The 20,601-nt window shown below is 36.3% G+C and overlaps 1 protein-coding gene across 6 annotated transcripts in view; it reads left to right on the forward strand.

Moving 5' to 3' along the window:
• Positions 1-20,601, forward strand: part of LOC111872020 (epidermal growth factor receptor substrate 15-like 1) — an 87,394-nt gene that overhangs the window by 48,019 nt on the left and 18,774 nt on the right. For 3 of the 6 annotated variants that reach the window (XR_002844157.2, XR_002844156.2, XR_002844158.2), the window contains exons 12-18: positions 1,249-1,446; positions 2,770-2,961; positions 4,096-4,198; positions 4,323-4,414; positions 4,635-4,686; positions 5,111-5,181; positions 5,634-6,029. Coding sequence is in view for 3 of the 6 variants with exons in the window: in XM_023865497.2 (XP_023721265.1) it covers positions 1,249-1,446; positions 2,770-2,961; positions 4,096-4,198; positions 4,323-4,414; positions 4,635-4,686; positions 5,111-5,181; positions 5,634-6,029; positions 8,096-8,590 (1,599 nt within the window). In the remaining 3 variants the exon portion in view is untranslated. Of the gene's footprint in view, positions 1-1,248; positions 1,447-2,769; positions 2,962-4,095; positions 4,199-4,322; positions 4,415-4,634; positions 4,687-5,110; positions 5,182-5,633; positions 6,030-8,061; positions 10,322-20,601 lie in introns of those variants that run through there. The other 3 variants (XM_023865497.2, XM_023865498.2, XM_023865499.2) reach the window with 2 other exon arrangements.

The raw sequence follows: 20,601 nt of genomic DNA on the forward strand, positions 1-20,601 counted from the left end.
ATGTTCAGTTCCTCTGACAGAATTCGTTGACATGTACCATAACTTAGTCCCAAGGTGTTACAGAGGTCTTGGATGGTCAGTCTACGATCTTGCAGAATCAGATCCCTAACTTTTGCAACATTTTCTGGTGTTTTGGCCGTTGACGGCCGTCCCGAACGATCGTCATCATCAGTCAATGTTTGGCCATTTTTAAAACACTTATACCAGTTGTAAGTTTGTGTCTGGCCTAAACTGTTTTCACCAAAAGCTTGCTTCAACATTTGATGCGTTTCTGCAGCGGTTTTCCCAAGTTTGAAACAAAACTTTATACAGACACGCTGCTCTCTCAGGTCAGCCATCGCAAAACCGCAAACTCACGGAAACACAACAATTGAAATACGTTCACCAACAATAAACCCAACCACTCAACTCGACGCCGCTTGCCACACTGATTCAAGAAGGATGTGTGAGGAGGCACCTAGCAGTATTTCGATGTACTCATAACCATTCGCGTGCAAAATTCAAATTTCGGAAACTTTTGGATTGCCCCACGTACATAAACTAAAAGTAAAATGATCAAGGTCTTATGAGATATAGCAATATGTCTGATCCAATTGTGTGGATGGACTGAATATGAATTTCATTCTTTTGATACATTTTTGTGTGTAATTGTTTACTTATTAATCATCATCTTCATGACTTTTTTATGGTAAAGTAACAATTATACTGACTCTAATTACTTTCTTAGGTTACTAAAATCATGAAATAAGGAGTACTAAATATAATCTTGTTCGCTGGGGTATGTATTGCTGAATAACATGTACACTGAAGGGCATTTATCTGCTACTGATCAGTTGGTACTTGGCATGGTTCTGTTGTAAATATTCAGTAACTGTGTTGTAACTCTTCCTATTAGCTCTCAATTTGAAATTAATCCTACCAAATAATGGGTAAAGTGAAAGTTGAAATGTTACAAGTTCTGTTGGCTGTGGGTATGTTTTGCAAGGTTAAGGATTATGTGTTCACTTGTGCATGTTGTGCCTGTAGCTGATACAAAGATTCAATCTTCCTCTTCCTTGAGTTATATTGAAATTTATTATATGACATACTTAGCACAGATGTGTTTAAGGTCCTGCAGAAAGTGAAAAATTTAAATGTTTTGAACTTTGCATCAGTTATGGCTCATGTGCTGTAACACTTTTTGTCAAAATGTCCTTGCAGCTTTTATTGTAATTGGCACTGTTAATTAGGTGACAGTTTTGATACTAGGTTGACAATTTGCGACAGCAAGCAGAAGAGCAGGAGCAGTCTCTTAAATCTCAAGAAGATGAATTGAGTTCAAAGAAACAAGAACTGGAAGGTTTGAAACAAGAAGAAGCAAAGCTTGAACATCAGCAGAAGGACTCACGGGAGCAGCTAGACAACCTTACTAAGAACCTGCAAGATACCCAACTACAAATCAGCCAGGTAATTTGGAAACAAATGCACTGCTTAGAAAATATGGTTTTGAAGTAATTATGCCTGTCACATGCATTCTGTTGTTTACAAAGTTATTATGTTCATGTTGATATTATTTACAAGTTATCACTAAAATATTTAATGATCAGGGAGCATGTATAATCCATCTTGCCTCTTAATAAATTTATAGCAATGTGGAGAACTCATTTTACTTCCTGAAATTCCAGAGCTAAAGAAATGATTATAGTCACGTAACACATTGAGACCCAGATACTTGGACTTCTGACTTTCATATGAACCAAACCAGTTTATTAAATAAGCAGATATTTGTTTTTTTAAGTTATAATTCAGTAAGTAATCAGTCTTGTGAATTGCCACACCTGTCACTTTACAGCAACTTATTATTTCTTATTAATACACTTTCTTATATGTAATAACGTGTCATTTATATGCTGAAACAAATGAAACTTAGCTAGCTGATTGGTGAGAGAGATGAAGCCCCCAGCTTGTGATATTGTGCTGTCTGGTCAGGGCTGCCACACACCACAAAGGGGCTTGATAGATGAATATGGAAGAGTGATGAAATGAATTAGTAACTAACTGTTAATGCATGGTGATTTGAATAAATATTGCCTAGTGATCAAACAACAAGGTGAGAAGACGTGCAGTCTAGTGCAAATCGCTGTAAAGCGCAGATGATACATGTTACTGGCACAGATGTAATGGTCAACGCTCAAATCTTTATGGAAGTTGTAATCAATAGGTAGGGGGTTCTAGAAGTTCCACCACAAATCGGATGATCCACTGGTGGATAATCAAGATAGTTGATTTACAGTAAGAATAAAGTCTATATACAAGTACATGACAATTGGGATTAAAGACAGTATATCTCTAAAGTTGAAAATCAAAGGACACAGGAATTCTGTTTTAATTTTTAAGTGTCACAATTTTCCTTATAGGGAAAGATATGTTACATAAAGGTTTGTTGGTAAGGGTCTCTTATATTTCATGTCCTTGGCAAGTTTTCTCAGAAATGATAATTATATTTATTTTCTTGACAGAAACCAAATGTGCATACCAGTAAACTGTGTAGACAGTTTGTACTGTTCCATTAGAACAAATTTTTATTTTAGGATATAACATTTTCCTTTGCTTTCAGTAAATATTATAAGTGGCTTCCAGTGGAATTGGATTAATATTTTAAGATATCAATAACCAGGAGAGCACAGTGTCACAGCCTAGGAAACACCACACACTCAATATTTATTGCCATAAGAACGACAGACCTGATGTGGATTAGTATCTGTTAAATCTGTAACTTTATTTATGTAGGCAAAAGCAAAAATTACTCATTTACAAGAACAGCACCGGCAAATGAAAGATGCAGTATCCACATATGAAGCTGCCATTTCTTCAGGTGATGCAGCCACAGTCAGTGAGGCATCTCTACATATAAAACCAGAGTTCAGGGACCCTGAGTACAGCAGGATAGCAATGGTTAATGGTGGGAGTCCTGTGGAACATGTAAGTTAAATAGAAATGCGACAGTAACACAGTTAACATTTACCCACATGCAGCAGAATGTTGCTTAAAATTTGTGTCTATTGGTTTTCATGCAATTGTTATATTTAAATGGTCCCATATTTTGAATTATCTCAAAAATAGAAACAATGAAAACATCTGTCACTGTGAGGACACACCAGTCATGTGAAAACAGGACCTGCTGAAACATTGTGTATATTTAATATACCAATATGCATCTGCAGACGCACACATAATGAAACCCTCCTTCATTGTTCCTTTAATGTGCAGTACATCTGAACCATTAACTGAGGATAATCTTAAATGGAAAAAATATTACATATTTAGCAAATTATAATATAGATGATGATGTCTAAACTAGTATCTTATCCATAAAGTATTATTCTTTATGGGGTTCGATTTGATTTGATTTGTAAGATTTGAGGCTTTCACGGCAGTGACTATGAAGAAAGCAGTCTTCTGGGATTTGGCACCATGTATATGTGGTGATTTGATTTGATTTATTATTACCTCAAGCAATCCATACAGATAAGACAGTCACCACAGATATAGAAGCAGTCCATTTATATGTATACTAAAATAAGATATAAAATGAAAAGTAAAATATAACAAATAGATGAAATATTATGATAAAAGCAGCTGTAACTCACATCTTTGTCAACATACATACATACAACAAATAAACAATTTTTGAGTCACAACAATGATGTACAGATACAAAATACGCCCATCTCATCTATAATATTAATATCGCCACATACAAATACCTGATTTATGTGGCACATTTCCAGCCAGTCTTTACCTCCCTGGGCTTTCCAGATGTCACAGTTTCAGAAAGTTAAGAGGCAATGGAAGAAAAACATTCCCTTATTTTAGCATATACAATTTTTAACTAACTAAGCATGTTTCTTGTCTGTTTCAAATTCAAGTAAAATTTAGAAAGGGAAAATTATATGGTGGGATACATTGTATGTACAAGTAGTTTTATTAAAGGAAACATGTGATTATACTGTAGCCACAGTGTTGATATAGAACATTACTTTTCTTTTCTTTTTTAAGAAATTTGATGGTTCAGCTTATTTCCAGTAAAAATGAAAACAGGCGTTTTGTTTTCAGAACAAGAGGTTCATCGGCAATGAAAAGGACCCATTTAGTGGCTTAAATGGACCAGCAGATAGTGGTGGATCTGACTTTGGTGGAGAGGATATGTTTCATAATGGTGAGGCGCTACAAATTACATTCTGCCATTGGAAATACTGATTGAACCTGTTGATGTGAATTTTATGAGTTCCATAGTTCCTTGCCTAGGCTTATGATTAATGATGTTTTGTACTTTGTTTCAGATCCATTTAAGAGTACAAAAACAAGTTCCCCTGCTGCTGACCCATTTAGCTCAAATGACCCATTTAGTGCTGCCTTTCCACCTAAGTCTGCTGTGAGTAATAGTTTATATCCTTGACTGTAAGAATACCAGCTGTTTTGATTACCATTGAGAACTGTGAAATGTTTCAGCAAGTAAAGCTGCAGACAACACATCAAAATTTGCTATCATATTTACAGATGTTAGCAAAGAGATACATGGTGCTAATTTCATTCTTGTCTGTACTAAATTACATATAACTTTTTTAATATAAAATGTTTGGTTATCCTTTCAGGACATGTTTACATCAGACCCCTTCAGTTCTTTTGGGGCACCAGCTACAAATGGTAATTATATATCTGCATATTTTGTATTCACTTCTCTGGGTTTTGATGCAATATTTTGGCTGACTTTACATCAGCCTTCATTATTATACATATATTATATATATATAATATTTTCATCAAGTGATAACCATCAATGTTAATAGTACCTTCACAAAGGCCACATCTACCTTCTTCCAGTTCCATACCTGCATACCATTCATGAGAATTAAATTCATCATTCAGCGGGGGGATAATCAGGTAACTGGGTTTCAAATTGCTATGAGAAAATATGAACTGGAATGATTGGATGTAAATTGTAATTAAATTTACATTGAGAAGTAATGTAAAGCATGTCAATGGCAGTTGCTCTTGTTAATTGAACTGCCTTGCCTTATGCTTCTTAGTCTGAGAGATTGTCTTGATCTTCGCATTTTGTTTATTACAGCCAGCAGTGATCCTTTTGACCCTTTTGGAGATGTGGTGGCAGATCGATCAGCTTCAAAAACACCTGTAGATGTAAGTTACTTAAAGGATTAACTAGACATTTGCAAGGAATATGTTTAGTTATTGCCGTTATATCTCTCTTAATAGTAGTTAATTATTGTGTATATTGGTAATGGCCAGTTTTTGCAAATGACTGTCTCATTGTTGCTAGCAAAAATGCAACATACAGATATGTTTAATTTGAAGTTCAGAACCTCTATATTTTTGTACTTCTTTTGGACTTCATCCACCATCTGGTATGTAAAAGACAAAAGACCACGATGTTTCGGAGACTGGATCTGCCTCCGAAACGTCGTGGTCTTTTGTCTTTTACATACCAGACGATGGATGAAATCCAAAACAAGCCAAAAGAAGTACAGTATACACCATTGTCAGAATCCTTTCAAGTCTATCTCTATATTTTTGTAGCATAAGTGTCTTAATGATTCATGTTTATGTCAGTATTAAAACTCTTCCTGTTCTAGATGTCTGGGAAAGATCCGTTTGGGTGCGATCCATTTGCCACGCTTCAGCCTGCAAGTAGTGGCCCTCCACCTCGTCCTGAAAGTCCCAGTCCAGCATTACCTCCAAAAAAGAGCAAACAGCCACCCCCACGTCCAGCTCCTCCACGCCCCCTCCAGCAGCCAACAATGCGAGCAGCCCCACTTCCTCCCACACCTAGTCCTGATCCAACAGCTATGAGTGGAGGTAGTGCCAGTAGAGATCCATTCAGCAATCCAGGCACTCAGTCAGATCCATTTGCTGCTGACCCTTTTGGAGGAGGAGGTAACAGTGTAACTCCAACACCAGCTGCATCACAAAATGATCCATTTTCTAGTAGTTCAGGTGCATTTGCTGACTTTGCAGATTTTGATAGCAAGGTAAGTCTCCTTTCATGTACAGTAAAATTGAATTGTAATTAACCCATATTATTTTCCCTAAATGTATGTTATAAAAGCCACAATAGAAAAAATATGTTCTGTAGCAATATTTAATATATGCATTATCCAGTTTGTCTTATTGGTCAGAAATGTTGTCCTTCATGCAATTACTTTGTTCACTTGTTAAATGTTTTATTCAAAAATTTGAGTGGGAGTTTAATACCTTTTTTTTTTGCCAGGACTGAAAAAATGGTTTGAAAGAGGGAAGAACTGAATCTTAAGAAAATAATTCTTTGTCTCTGCTTCTGTGTTTGTGATTGTGCATGTTAATACTTGTATCTGCCTTAAAATCTTCCTATCTAGTAGATTACACCCTGCCCTCTAGGTTTATAATCCCATTGTATCTAGAGCCACCAGTCTCACACATTTCTCTTCCTTCCTTGTTACACTGGGCCTGAAGACTTCTGCTATTATCACAGTCTAGTCTTAAAGCTTTTTTCCCAAAGCTTGTCTTACTGAGTACTGCTAATGGCTGTCTACATTTTGCACACTTCAAGGGGTATGTAGTTGTGTCACGTAACCAGTAGATTGTGTATAAGGTTTTTAATTAGAGACATTTTAGGTATAGTGGCCAGGTGGCAGGTACTGACTGCACCTAACAACATTGCAGAAAATGTGTTAAAAAGATTGTCCCATTTTTTAGTGATATTAGCCAAGATCTGAGAAGGTCTCGTTTCTGGCACCTCTTTGTTTCTTTAATTCTGTCAGTCTCTTATCATATTTCATTACCTTATATACTGCTGGTTTAAGAAATATTTTATATAAATACATGTATATACCCCAGGACATGGTATTATTATTTATTCATGTAAATATTCTAAATGTTCTTGTTTTCTGAGCTTATGTAGTTAATTTTGTAAATATCTGAGTTCACATTCGTGTTCTGTTGGTGTGAATGCTACTGTTCTCTTGCCAGATTTGTTTGTAGATTATACAGTGAAACCTTGATTTTACACTTTCTAAGGGGCTGCCTAAAATAAATACAAAATTGAGGAAAGTGTAAAATCAGGAAAATGAGGATGATACAATACCCCGGTCAGTATATTTTGCTTGCGGACTACAGTCATGGAGTTTATTGTTTTGTACTTTTTCAATTTATCAACCTCCATTTGATTCACCCACTAATCTATGCAGTACATTTTATATGTAAGGATAAAAAAAAAGAAAGCTATCTCTCTTCCAGGCCGTGAAGGCCCATAGGGTTGTGAGATGTTAAGGGTCCCACATTATCTAGACAATCGGCTCAAAGATGGTGGTAACGTTGTCAGCCTTGCGCGCCGGCCACGCTTTACTCCCCAGGAAAATTATTTAATTAGTTCCTGGTACTCATTTCTGTTAGAGTCTCAGTGAACCCCAGGGCCATAGTGCGGCTGAAAGGATTAGGTCAATTGAAAAAAATCCAATCACCTCATCGGGACTTGAACCCACGACCTTCTGGCTTGTAGCATAGTCCTCAAAATGTAGTTTTTCTTTTATAGTAAATTGCTAGAAAACGTACATTCTTCTAGAAGTGTTGATGACCCTATTATTTTAGCTTTATCATGTTTTTACATAAAATGTTGCAGAGTAATATTTGTATTTATATGCTGTTTTAATGGTGGCTATATAAATTTTACTAATGTATACTAGATTGATACCTGTTCTAGTACCTTTTGTATCTTAATTCCTTTTATGAAACATTGTTGTGCATGGTGGTCCCCCCCCCCACGTTTATAGATGTTTCAATGTGTTCTTGCACCGAGTTTTGCTTTAGTTATATTTTGTTACCTTTATTATGTTTATTTTAGGTTCTACATGCTTAATTTGGCACGCCTGCCACATGCATGTTTGTCCAAGTTGCCTGCCTTCGCCTGATTCCAGCTGACGGTAACAAAGAGACAGTAATTACAGTTGAAGTTTCCTTTCTCTTTCAGAAGTTTGCAGCTGTGTAACCAGGCTTTCTGCCTTTGCTTTCTTCTTGTATATTTTTCAGCCTTAAAAACAATTCTGCTCCTCCCCTTCTTCAGTTTTCTGAAGCCGCAGATGATGTTTCAAGTCAGACAGTGCAGGCAACTGTGAAGGCATCAGCTACCACCAAAGTATCAACACAGCATCGCTATGCGGGCCTGGAATTCACAGAGGATCCTTTCCGAAATTATCGTTACGAGGACCCATTCAATATATCTGATCCATTCAGTGATGAAAAAGACGTTAAATCATCTCGGGCCACTGGTGCCAAACTTGACGCATTTGGACTTGAAACTGATTCTGGTTTAGGAAGTGAGTTTCCCACCCCAACATCTAAAATGAATGGAGGTGTTTCAACGGACCCATTTGCTGCTGGTGTTGGATTAAAAGTTCATACAGACATACCACCTGAGGACCAGCAGCTGGCGTGGGCAGCAGCTGAGAGCCTCCGACTGGAGGAGGAGCGTCGCCAGAGATTGGAGCAGGAGCAGGCTGATTTCGAGTATGCCCTGGCACTCAGTAGGGAAGAAAAGAAGTCAAAGAAAGAATTGTGAGATAACATACACAATAAATGTAAGAAGGATGGGATGGCCAAGAACTTGACACATGTAGGCAATTGTTATTCTGCATAAGTGATCCATCTGAGTTTATGTTATGTGTTAGTTTCAAATTAACAAATGAAATAAATTATTTGCTGATTTATGTTGAGTGCCATGAAGTTTTGGGTTATGTCAAAGCAAAAGTTGGGGACTGATCATGTTGTATACAGTACATCGTTTTGTGACATCTCCTCCAGAAGACCATAAAATCTGAGGACCTGGGTTTAGAATCTTATTAAATACTTTTTTATAAGATTGTGTTTATTTAATTAGACATGTAAATTGTGATGTAACGTTAGCATGTTTTGTATATCAGAGTCTTGTGGGAAGTGAACTGTAAAGCTTTCCAGTAGAATTATATAGCTCTCGAGGCCTACGTTTGTTAATTGTTCCCACTCACTGTCCTTGAAGTTAAGTGGTGACATTAACAATATGGTAGGGCAGAAGAATACAGTATTCAGTAATAAAGAGAAGATACTAAAGTTAATAATAGTTGCACTGCAAATGATTGCCACAGACACAGCAACAAAATGTTTATACATATTTATGTGTTTTTGTATGTCAAGAATGTACATTTTTCTTCGTTCAGTTTCATGTATATACGGACATTGGGCGGTAGTAATATGGACATCATAGAGATTATTACATGTCAGTAATTAGTATAAGTTAGAAAAACGTATACTGAATTAGGGAATGTTTGTGTCTGCAAAGTTTGAAATTCATCCTGAAATACAATGCATGTGGTAAGACACTGATGATGAAGTGGTTCCTCTTCTCCAAGAACTTACGTGCACTTTCTAAAGACCTCCATTGACGTAAATCAAACCGAAGAGAATACTTGATGTTATATGCAGTAACGGTTACATCAAGAGAAATCATTAGGCACAGTTATAATTTTTTGACTAGTCAGCAGTTTTCATTATGTTCTTACTGTAATTGGAATTAAATTGCAGAACTAAGATATCCAGTCTTTCCTGGTACTTAAAATGTTTCTGTTGTAATTTTTTTCCCTTTGCCCAGACAGAGTTGCAAGACAGTTACATGTCATTTTCATGTACATGCTTTGCCAGATATATCCTGTTGCAAATCTGGAAAATGTTTCAGCTGTTCTGTAGAATTTTTCGTGAATCATATTGAGATTTGGGAGAATACACTTCTGGGAGTCTGTCTTCCTTCTCCTCTGTTCTCTGTTATACCTTCTTGTAACTGAATTTAACAAGGTGTTTTGGTAACTGAAATGAAAATTATGTGACTTTTTTGTTGACAGGGGGATGATCTATTGCTATTGCTAATAAATCAACTCTGCTTCAGTTTACAGTGAGCGATAATGCTGTGAACGGTTGCTTTTTGCTAATAAAGAAACTCCAATTTACAGTGAGCACTAACACATTGAAACTTACTTATATACCTGCAGGATGTAAGGTTCTCACTGCAGTGGTTATGAAGAGTTTTGTCTTTTTGGATATAGTGTCATGTGGTTCATTGAAAGCCAGCTGACATTTCGGCAAAGCATGTCACAGAGCTTGCTTGCTACCTGCTTCATGCTCGTTTCTTGTTTGGATTCTTTGACCCTGAAGATGGAGGGAACATGTTCCTCTGAAACATTGGTTGACTTTCAGCAGATTACAGTGTTATATCCCAGAAGAGAGAACTCTTTGCACTCTTATGTTTCTGTTCGCATAATTAGAAAACTTCATTAATGGTAGGAAATGTAATTGTAACTTCTCAGTCATGAGATTTCAAAATACACCATGCACTTGTACATTTTTTACTTACGCAGGTCTTAAGTATGTGGTTCAGACATAGGAGTAATGTTTTAATTTTCTGGAAATAAGTTTTATAATATCTTAAATTTACTTCCTGGGCTGCTTTTTCTCAAACATTTCATAATTGTGGGCCAATGAAAGGCTTGAGCTTTTGCAATGGAACATTGACTTGTATCTGCAGGTATAATATGAACATTGCTTAAGCAACTGAATATACATATAAGCTATTATAAATTCTGTCTGTTTTGATATTGGTGTACTGTATTTCCTTACATGCTTTTTATGAGATTTTTAGTTTTTAAATAATAATGATACATGGTGGAAACCCAGTGACCATGCGGTTTTGTGTATGTTTTTGTTATAATAATGAACAAATTCTATACTTCCCCTGCCCCTTTTTATTCAGTGAAGTTCATATCATTAATTTGTTTTCAATTGTAATAATATTACATAGGGTCTCACTCCCTGACTCTCTTATCTGCAGAGTGAGGACTCGTGGACTGGCTAGTTAGTTAAGGCATAATCTGAGAAACATCTTATTTGACCACTCAGATGCAGATTACAAGACATGATGGAACATTCAAAGCAAAATTTTTGTTACTTAAGGTAAAGTTTGTTTTCTGGCCTAAACATGACTTTTTCCCATTACGTAATAAATTGTGTAGCCTCTAGAATGCTTCTCCGATCAAACTTAGTTGTCTTCCATTCTGCTTGTTGACCTTAGAATTACTGCTGTAGTTCAACAAATAGTATGGAATGAGGCATACCTGATAACCCATTAATCCTGAATTATAATTTTTAACCTTTTATTATTAGTGTTAGCATTACAAGCAAACGATTCAGAGTATTGTCCACATGGTGTAACTTCACTGCATGGGAATAGATAATTGCAAATATAAAAGTGAAAGAATTAAGCACTTAATTAAACGTCTATGTATTCACAGTCCGCCAATAATGCAACAATTTTTTATTCACCATTTAACACCTAACACGTTTCAGCCACAGATGGCCATCTTCAGGTGTCTTAATGCATCCAAACTGTTACACTGCTGTGATGTGTGCTAAAACCATGCGTTGCAATCCACCTAAAAGTAACATAATTAATTAAAATCCATTAAAACTTTCTATTAAAACTTTTTTGTAAAATCCTATTCCACCTCATAAAGGGTGTTGTCCACTTGTTTGGAGCTATGCAATTATTCCGGAAGGTTCATTTCTGCAGCTTCCTTTTTTTGTGTGTGTGTGTGTGTAAGCCTGTTGTTTTGCTATGTCTGCTATCTGAAATATGCTCCTTGCTTGTGTTTTGTTCCCTCAAGCAGCATGTGGTGTTGTCTTCACTAGTCTAGTGAATAAACAACTCTTGCATTATTGATGGACTGTGGATACATAGATGTTTAATTAAAGATTTGCAACAGGATGCTCAAATAGAGACTTCAGCACTTGAAATCAGAATTATTGAGCCTGTTGCCTATTCTTCATATATACTCTTTTTGAACATATGCTTTTGACTTGCTAGGACTGTGTTTAGACAGTAACTATTATTTCAAGGGGGCATGTGGTAGTGTAGTTGGTTGAGGGGCTGTGTTACAAGTCGGAAGGTCACGGGTTCAAGTCCCGATGAAGTAATTGGATTTTTTTTCAATTGACCTAATCCTACCAGCTGCACTAGGTCCTGAGGTTTACTCAGCCTCTAACAGAAATGAGTACCGGGAACTAATTAAATAATTTTCCTGGGGAGTAAAGCGTGGCTGGCACATAAGGCTGACAACCTTACTGCCATCTTTGAGCTGATTGTCTAGATAATGTGGGAGCCTCGACGTCTCACAACCCTATGGGCCTTCACGGCCTGTCACAGGGATAACTTTGCTTTTTTTACTATTATTTCAAGAAACATTTGCAAATGAAAAAGAGAGAACGTTGTATGCATAATGTATATGTCTTCTTATGGGAGTTTACTCTTAGAACCTTGTGTCTACAAGATGGGTAGTGTTTAGTTTATTTTAAGATGGACTGTAGGAAAGCCTGAAAAGTTAATACAGAATTTTTAGAGGATTTGGGATTTATCACATGTATTAATTCCAAGGTGAAAGTTAAACTACTACAGAAGAGATGTAGACTTTTTATTTGTATAACTTCATGTTAACATCGAAAATATCAGAGAAATGTTAATTTTGGTGGTGAAAGTGTGTGTGCGTGTTTGTGTATATGAATGTCTTTATTGATAATTCCTGATCTGCTCTCTGTGATAGCTTTTGTTATCCTTTGCCTGCATAGTACCCTGTCATTTGCTTTAAAGAAACATTAGACTTGCACATATTGGGTTATATGGCTGGTGTAATATACTTATTTAAATTACAGGTAACATAAAAATAGCCTACATTGTGGCCTTATAATTGGAACAACTGAATTGAAATTAACGAGATGGCAACCTGAAAATGCTACTTAGATCACTTGTTATTTCCGTATTCTTATTTGCCATTTTACTTCTATGAAAATGAAATAAGAATGTATCCTGAGGTATTTGAATTTCAATTGTGGAGGGAGATGGCAGGGGTCAGTTCCCCCCTTCTTTTTCTTACCCTCCCCTCATTGTATTTATGTCATTTTTGTTCCTGATCCCCCCTTACAAATGTCAGAAAATACGTGTCCTGGCAAGTATTAGCTCATTAATACTTATAAATGCATCTCTTCCCAGTTTGTGCAGTGATTATATGTATCACAATGGAGTTGGTGCCTGAAATTTCAAAGAATGTCTCTGCATCTGTCATCATGGATTAGTATGATGAATGTTATGTTCCCACACTATAATTATGCATAAATCTGTCATTCATCCAAGCCCAGATCACATAGGGAATGGTGGATGGAGTCACATTGTCAGTAGTCAGTCATGGGATTACCACTTTACTCTCCGGCTCCATTCTGTTCCCCATGTTGCCTGGGATGAGCTCTTTTATAAATATAGCATGCCAACATAAGTCTCAACTGATTGAGACAGAGATAATCTGTGAAACATTAAACATCACCTTCACATTGACATGTTAATATGAAAGCTTCATATCTTTAATTGTTCTTGGTATTTTTCCCCATAAATAAGAGTTAAAAGGTAGAATGTAATATTTTAATAGAAATATCATAATGAACCATTGCATCTTGGCATGAAAGGCTTGAGGGTTGCAGCAGTGTTTATGATTTTAGCGATTGAAATGTATAGCATTATTTTTTCTAATTTGATATTCATTGCTTAAGAAAAGTAGTAAAGGTAGATAATGGCTTTGATAATCTGGTGTTAAGACTCTTTGAAGTAAACTTTTATTATTTGAATGTTTATTTAATTGATTTGAATTCTATAGGAAATTTGGAAACTGAATGTTGGATACTATCCCAAATATGTTAGAATTACTCATACATTATAGTTGCTCTCATGGCTTAGAACTACCTGATTTGAGGGAAATATTGTCTTAGAAGAAATTCTTACAAAAGAGTATGGAATAGAATTACAGCTGACATAGTAAACAATACATTATATATTGTACTTAGTAGTATCATATTGTCTATCTCTGTTTTAGAAATATGGGATGTTGCAGATTGATCAATTTTGGTTATAAATGCAGACCTTCCTTTAAAAGAAAGACAAAACTGAACTAATCTGTTAAGCATAATCACATTCCAAGTACTAAAAGTATTCAACTTCAATTAAAATGTTTTCACAGATCATATATTTTATACCATACCACAGTTTTTCTTATTAGTGCACAGAAAAATTGCATTAAAGCCTATCTACTATATAATTTGGAGGGTTTGAAGTAAAATGGCAGTGAAATCAAGTATAAGGTATTAGTTCCAGTTCCTCAAGATACTGCTTGTTTTATTCACATACTTAAGTAATAGGAATTACTCGTAATATCTGTTTTCCCTATATCATATAATAAAACAACCTTGTGGGCATAATTGTCTGGTGAGGCCATTTGTCACTCAGTGGTTATGTTATTACAGACAAATATACTTGTGCTGTATTGGAAGATACAGTGTTTATTTTGAAGGCTAAAGTTAAATCTGTTGAATGGTAATAATATCCTCCTTGATTATTATGTATGTTACAATATAACATGGTGCTTTTGAACCAAGGAATTTTGTGTTCAGAGTAATGAATACTTATTCTAAGTTATATTTTGCCATATTTTGTTTCTGCAACTCCTTTTGTTAAAGTAATCTTATTTTCATAATGTTTTAAGATATTGCATTGCAACAAAAAGCATTCTGAAGAGCATGGTTATTATATTTGTTATGCCATTATATTTTTGTATGTTTAGCTGTTTCAAAATTTATAGGGGAATTTTAAGCTCTGGAGTTTATGAAGAATCCAGCAAATTAATTAAATTATAATGTAAGATACAATTCATTCTCACCTCGAGGTGAGTCAGACTGGTAACACCGGAATGTTTCTCCAAGCATGATGCAAAGAATGCACTTCACTCTTCCAGCATTTGCTTATGTATTTACTTCCTGGCTGGCCAAACACACCTGTAAGACACTAACACCACAGAAACATTCACTTGATGTCTGGATTTCTTACACCAGTACACATTTGCATCTGCATTGTTGTCTGGTGCAGATGAATGCAGGAACTGGGATTGCTCAGTTGATAGTAGCAACTAGTCTATGGGCTGGATGACAGAGAAATCAGAGTTTGATTTGTGGCAAGGCAAGAGATTTTCTTTACTACTCCATACATCCTGACTATCTGTAAGGCCCACCTGGCCTCTTATACAGGGTTCCTGGGATCTGATTCCCAAAAAGAAAGTGCTCAGGACATGAAGTTGATCACTCTCCTCCATATCAAGGTGCTGTGACCAGCTCCACTTCCTCATGTGTTCATGGCATGATGCTTAATTAATTAAGCACAGAAATAACTTGACCCCTACCATACAGACTGGACCATAGAAAAATAGTTTTCAGGCTTCCTAAATGAAGGTATTGTGTAGCAAAAGTCACACATCCTACAAGCCCTTATCATATTCTATACTTTTGTTTATTCCCTCATAAACAATGAATTTTAAAGATGTTCACTATAGATGAACCACCTGTGAGAATACCTTTCTTGTTAATTTTTATGTTTTCTGGGAAGTACTATAGTTATTTATTTCATATATGGTTTATTTTTCATGTCTCTAGCTTGCATAATTTTATTACATAAATTGGCTCAGGTGGTAACACTTCTGGGTTGTATTTGGGAGGTACCTGGTTTCAAATCTCTGCTGGGACACTCATTACCCTTACATATTTTTCTCTGTCCTTCCAGATAAACACCAAAATAGTACCTCACTTAGGCCATAACCATATCTTTCCAGATCCTTTTTAATTCACTATTTACTGCCATCCAATTATTTGATGCTCTACAGCCCAGGTTACTGAGAGTTTTGTTAAATAAATATTAGTAAACAAACAAAAATATATGATTTTATAATAAATCTTGCTGCTTAAAGACTTGTCCTGATTCACATTAACTTCAGTGAAGGCCAACCTTGCTGTTAGGTGGTATACTCCTGTGCATTCAGGAGATCCCAGGATCAAATCTTGGCCCTGAGATCAACTATCCTGACTGAGGCTATACATGAATTTTCTTCATTTCTACAGAAAAATGGCATAAAATAGACCACAGACATTTCTTTCTACAGTCATTAAAATTCATGATTCACTCTTCTGTGATTCAGTGATATGTATTCTGAATAATGGGAGGCACAATTTAGTCAGAAATTACTACAAATTAGTGTGTTAACCAAATCATTGTGACCCACCAGAATTAACATAGATATGAAGCTGTATTGTCATTTGTTTATCAATGATTTTACAGTTGCTTGATTATGTAGGATCAGCATTAAGGTGATACAAGAATGATGCAATGAAAAGAAAATTTAAGGAAAGTGATCTTAGCCTGTTTTAGCATTTTCTGGCAACAGCTTTGAGAAAAAAACTTATTTTGGGATAAATGGACTATGGACTGTGCTCTTGAACACTGATAATCCCAGTCACAAGGCAGGAATGCTAATAGCTCAAATACAGTTTCTGTAAAATAAATACATATATATAACATGTATGCATTAATTGAAGTAGGCAAGTGATGAACTCTATGTTGATGTAATGTGCAACAGCATGATTAAAATCAGTACGGGAAACTGGGAACTGAAGTAAATTTCTTCACTTATTCAGTGTTGCCATGCTTGATTTTTTGGAACAGTACTAACACCGTCATCTGATAAATTGTGCCCAAATTTAATGTCAGTCATTTCAGGTAAACTGTGGTTCAGAATCAATACCAAACATACTCTTTGGTGTCATGTGCACCAGCAGATATGACCCTTTTTATCAGGGTGCTAACAGCAGAATTACTGATTTTTTAGATGTATCGAGCCCAAGTCCATAAGGTCCAAATCTCAGTTCGTTATCACTGATTTACCACTTGAAGTGACATAGTATCTCCCACATCAAATGGATCCAGTTTATGGATGAAAAAGTCCAGGGCTTTATAGTAGTGTCTTTGGATTACGATAATAACTTCATGTCAGTTTCAAGCGCAGTTCACTGTGGCTCTGATTGCAGCTACCTGTCATGTTTAAAGCCATACACATGTGGTTACAAATGAAACCACCAGTGTGGAAACGTTTAAACAGGTTCTATTAATGACCTTTTATGTTTGTGAATACCTGATGTCATCCAGAAACAGAAATTAATGCTGAAACAAGACTTTGCATGAAACTTGGTCAGTCTTCAGTTCTGGTCTGTGTGAAAATGTCCAAAATTTATTTCCCACTAGTATATTTGTCTGTAGCTATTAAAAAGCCAGTTTACAATAGTTGATATAAAGAAAATTGCAGTCAGATAGTAATGATATGGTATGAAATTGTAATATTTATGTAATGAAGTTTTAATGAAACTTTGTAGCCCATTTAAGCACATCCCTGTAAGGGCATATTGAGTAGTGTTGCCAAATACTTGATCATACATTACATTGCAGGGCATGAATGAAAATATAATAGTATCATCTTTTTATACCTCCTCTTTGGTTTGGAGTAATGTCAGTGCTCAGAGAAGAGCAGTTTTCAGCCTAAGAGGATGTCTTGAATGTCTTCATAAATCTTGGTTAAATTGAGTGGGTCCATGCAGGATACAGCCAAAGATTTGCTGTTCTGCTCAGTTTGATTCAGATGTATTCTGTTCCCTTGCCACAGTGTAGGCATAAAACAAAATGTCCTCAGTCTTGTCAGAGCATATAATGATAACTGATATTTTTTTGCAGTACAAGCGTAGGTTACTGCCCTCTCTATTTAAGTTTACTAGCATTTAGATTCAAATGGTATAGAGCTTAGGAAAATGATTTAAGGTTCTAAATTTAGCACATGCATTGTTATGATTGTAGGTTGGATTTCTTTCTGTAATATGAAGATGTGGTAAGAGATAATCTGTGTGGTTTACAGATCAGACATTAATGACAATACTAAAATTGTATCTGCAGCTGCATGGCTATATTATGTTTTATTTTGTATAGAAGTATTGATGTTGAATTTGCAGGCTGCAGAATACCAAAGATAAACACTGTACATGTAATTATAATAATATTTACCTATTTACATAACTGATGTAGTGTAATGGATTAATTTGAGAAAACATCCAAGAACCAGATCATGTATTGATGTGAGAGTATGGTAAATAAAATACAAGGGACAAAAGTTTGTTGCATTAACACTGATTCACATTTCTGTTCCTGATAGTCCTTGAATATCGGTCAAGAAACATTTTACGAGCCAAGTTGAAGTTTGGAAATGTGAATTAGTTTCCTTTGTGTGAATGAAATCAAGAGAAGAAAGAGTTCTAGTGTTAAATTGTTTTAAAATATCCATGGATATTTGTTGCTATTCATGATGTATTCTTTTAAGTGAAAGGAAGTTCATTGTTTACGTGTACAAAACATATCTGCATAAACATGGACAGTCTTAGAAGTAATGTTGAAGTTGGAACAGCTGAAGAATAAGCTGCTATGTGTTGACCACAACTGTTATTCTAAAGATGAAGCAAGATTTTTATGTGGGTTGTAAGGATGTCTACTGCCGAGTTGACTGCATTTTACTGTAATACTAATTTTGAGATCAGTTGTAAGCTCTGTGAAAAAATATATCTTGTCTCTAGAGGGAGTTCACTTTTCTTGAGGTTATTAGTGTTCGTTTTCATTGGTACTTGAGCTCTAATTGTGGAGGGAGGCAAGTAGAAATTTGTGTAGGCTGACCAAGACTATCAGCTTATGTAACCTGTAAGTAAGTCAGAGGCCACCACGTGCAATTGTTTGCCAGATGATTTGTGTATGTGTGTCTGAAAATTACACACTTGTGGAGAGGTTAATGTTATTTGTTATTAATTTTATCATACAAATTAAGATGAGGCAATTCATTGCAAAAATGATTAAAAGTTTAACTTCCACTGACCACAAGGTACTCTTATAATTTTGAAGGTCTGCTTAATAAACTCGAATCTCGTACTTGTAAACATGGTAGGGGTACAATTAAACTTGAAATTCTGTAAGAGCATCTCGAATTAAGACATTTGATTAATAGTCAGTAATGTTGCTTTATAATTCTTATATTTGGTATTTAGTTCCCATAGAATTGTTTGTGTACAGGACATGTCTCTTTTGGTCTCTGATAATTTTATCAGATGTGTTTTGTTCTTTTACTCAGATCTGTCTGGTAGAGTTAGGACAGTGTATCGTTTCAGTCTGTGTAGTTTTGCTATTGTCTAGTAGGTTATTGAACATAAATATTTATTACAGATTCTGCACATTATGTATAATAAATGTGTGGAAGGAAAGGTGTTTTTTTTAATATTCACACATAGTCTGCATCTTGAAACGTTGCTCTCATTAGATACTGGATTCCTTCAGATGATATGTTATAAAATTTGTGTAATCAGTGAATAACAGCAAACAACAGTGTTAATTCGATGGAAAGAGTTAAAATAATGCACTAGTTGCTTTGAAACCTGCAGGAACAAGAAGTCAGCTGGTTGAGCGTGGAACCACCGCTGGACAGCGGTTTTCACGTCGTCGTCGAAAATGAACCTCTGGCCTGCCAGGAACTTCTTCAGTTGACTGAACACGTGGTAAACACTGGGGGCGAGGTCTGAACAATACGATGCATGCTCCATCATAATCTCCCATCTGAATGACTGCAGTCGGGCAGCGGTCGTGTTTGCCACATAAGGCCTGGCATTGTCATGGAGGAGAACCACATCATTCATGAGAATCCCCTGGCTCTTTTTCCTGATGGCAGCTCGGAGACGTGCAAGTGTGCCACAATAGCTGTCCGTGTTGATGGTGGCACCTCATGGCATGAAATCCAGCAGGAGTGGTCCTTGGCGATCCCAGAATACCGTGTCCATCGACTTCCCGACGGATGGCGTTCTGCGGAATTTCTTCGTGACAGGCAAACCAGGATGTTTCCACACCATGTTCTGCTGCTTGGATTCTGGAGTGAAATGCAATACCCACGTTTCATCTCCGGTGACAATGAGATCCACGAAGATCCACTGAAGAAGTTCCCGGCAGGCCAGACGTTTATTTCCGATGACAACACAAAAACCGCTCTCCACCGGTGGTTCTGCACTCAACCAGCCGAATTCTACAACAAAAGCATCTCCAAACTAGTGGTGCGATGGGACAAATGCCTGAACCGGGGTGGTGACTATGTGGAAAAAACTAGTATACTTCTCCAAAGCTTCATNCCCCCCCCCCCCCCAACACTCTTATTTATCAGATTCAACAGTTGGTAGTAAAGCTCAAGAAGTACAAATGTTCAGAAAATCTTCATGTGCCATTCATTTTGCAGCATGACATGTAGCTGACAAGTGATTTCAGGCCATCCATGGAGTTACCTGGTATTAACAGCTGCCATAATTTACTATTTGAGTTGACCACCTACCTCAAACAAGAGCTGGGATAGTGCAATCAGTATAGCAACTGGCTACAGGCTGGACAGCTGAGGGGTCAAAGTTTTGAGTGCTGGTGGGGTCAAGAATTTCCTCTTCTCCATGTTGCCCAGACTGGCTCTAGGGCCCACCGAGCCTCCTTTTCCCTGGGGGTAAAGCAGCCAGGGTGTGAAGTTGACCACTCACCTGCAACTAGTGCCGAGGTCATGAAAACATGGATCTATACAT

The sequence above is a fragment of the Cryptotermes secundus genome, unplaced genomic scaffold (genome assembly GCF_002891405.2).
Source record: "Cryptotermes secundus unplaced genomic scaffold, Csec_1.0 scaffold87, whole genome shotgun sequence".
Classification (NCBI taxonomy): domain Eukaryota; kingdom Metazoa; phylum Arthropoda; class Insecta; order Blattodea; family Kalotermitidae; genus Cryptotermes; species Cryptotermes secundus.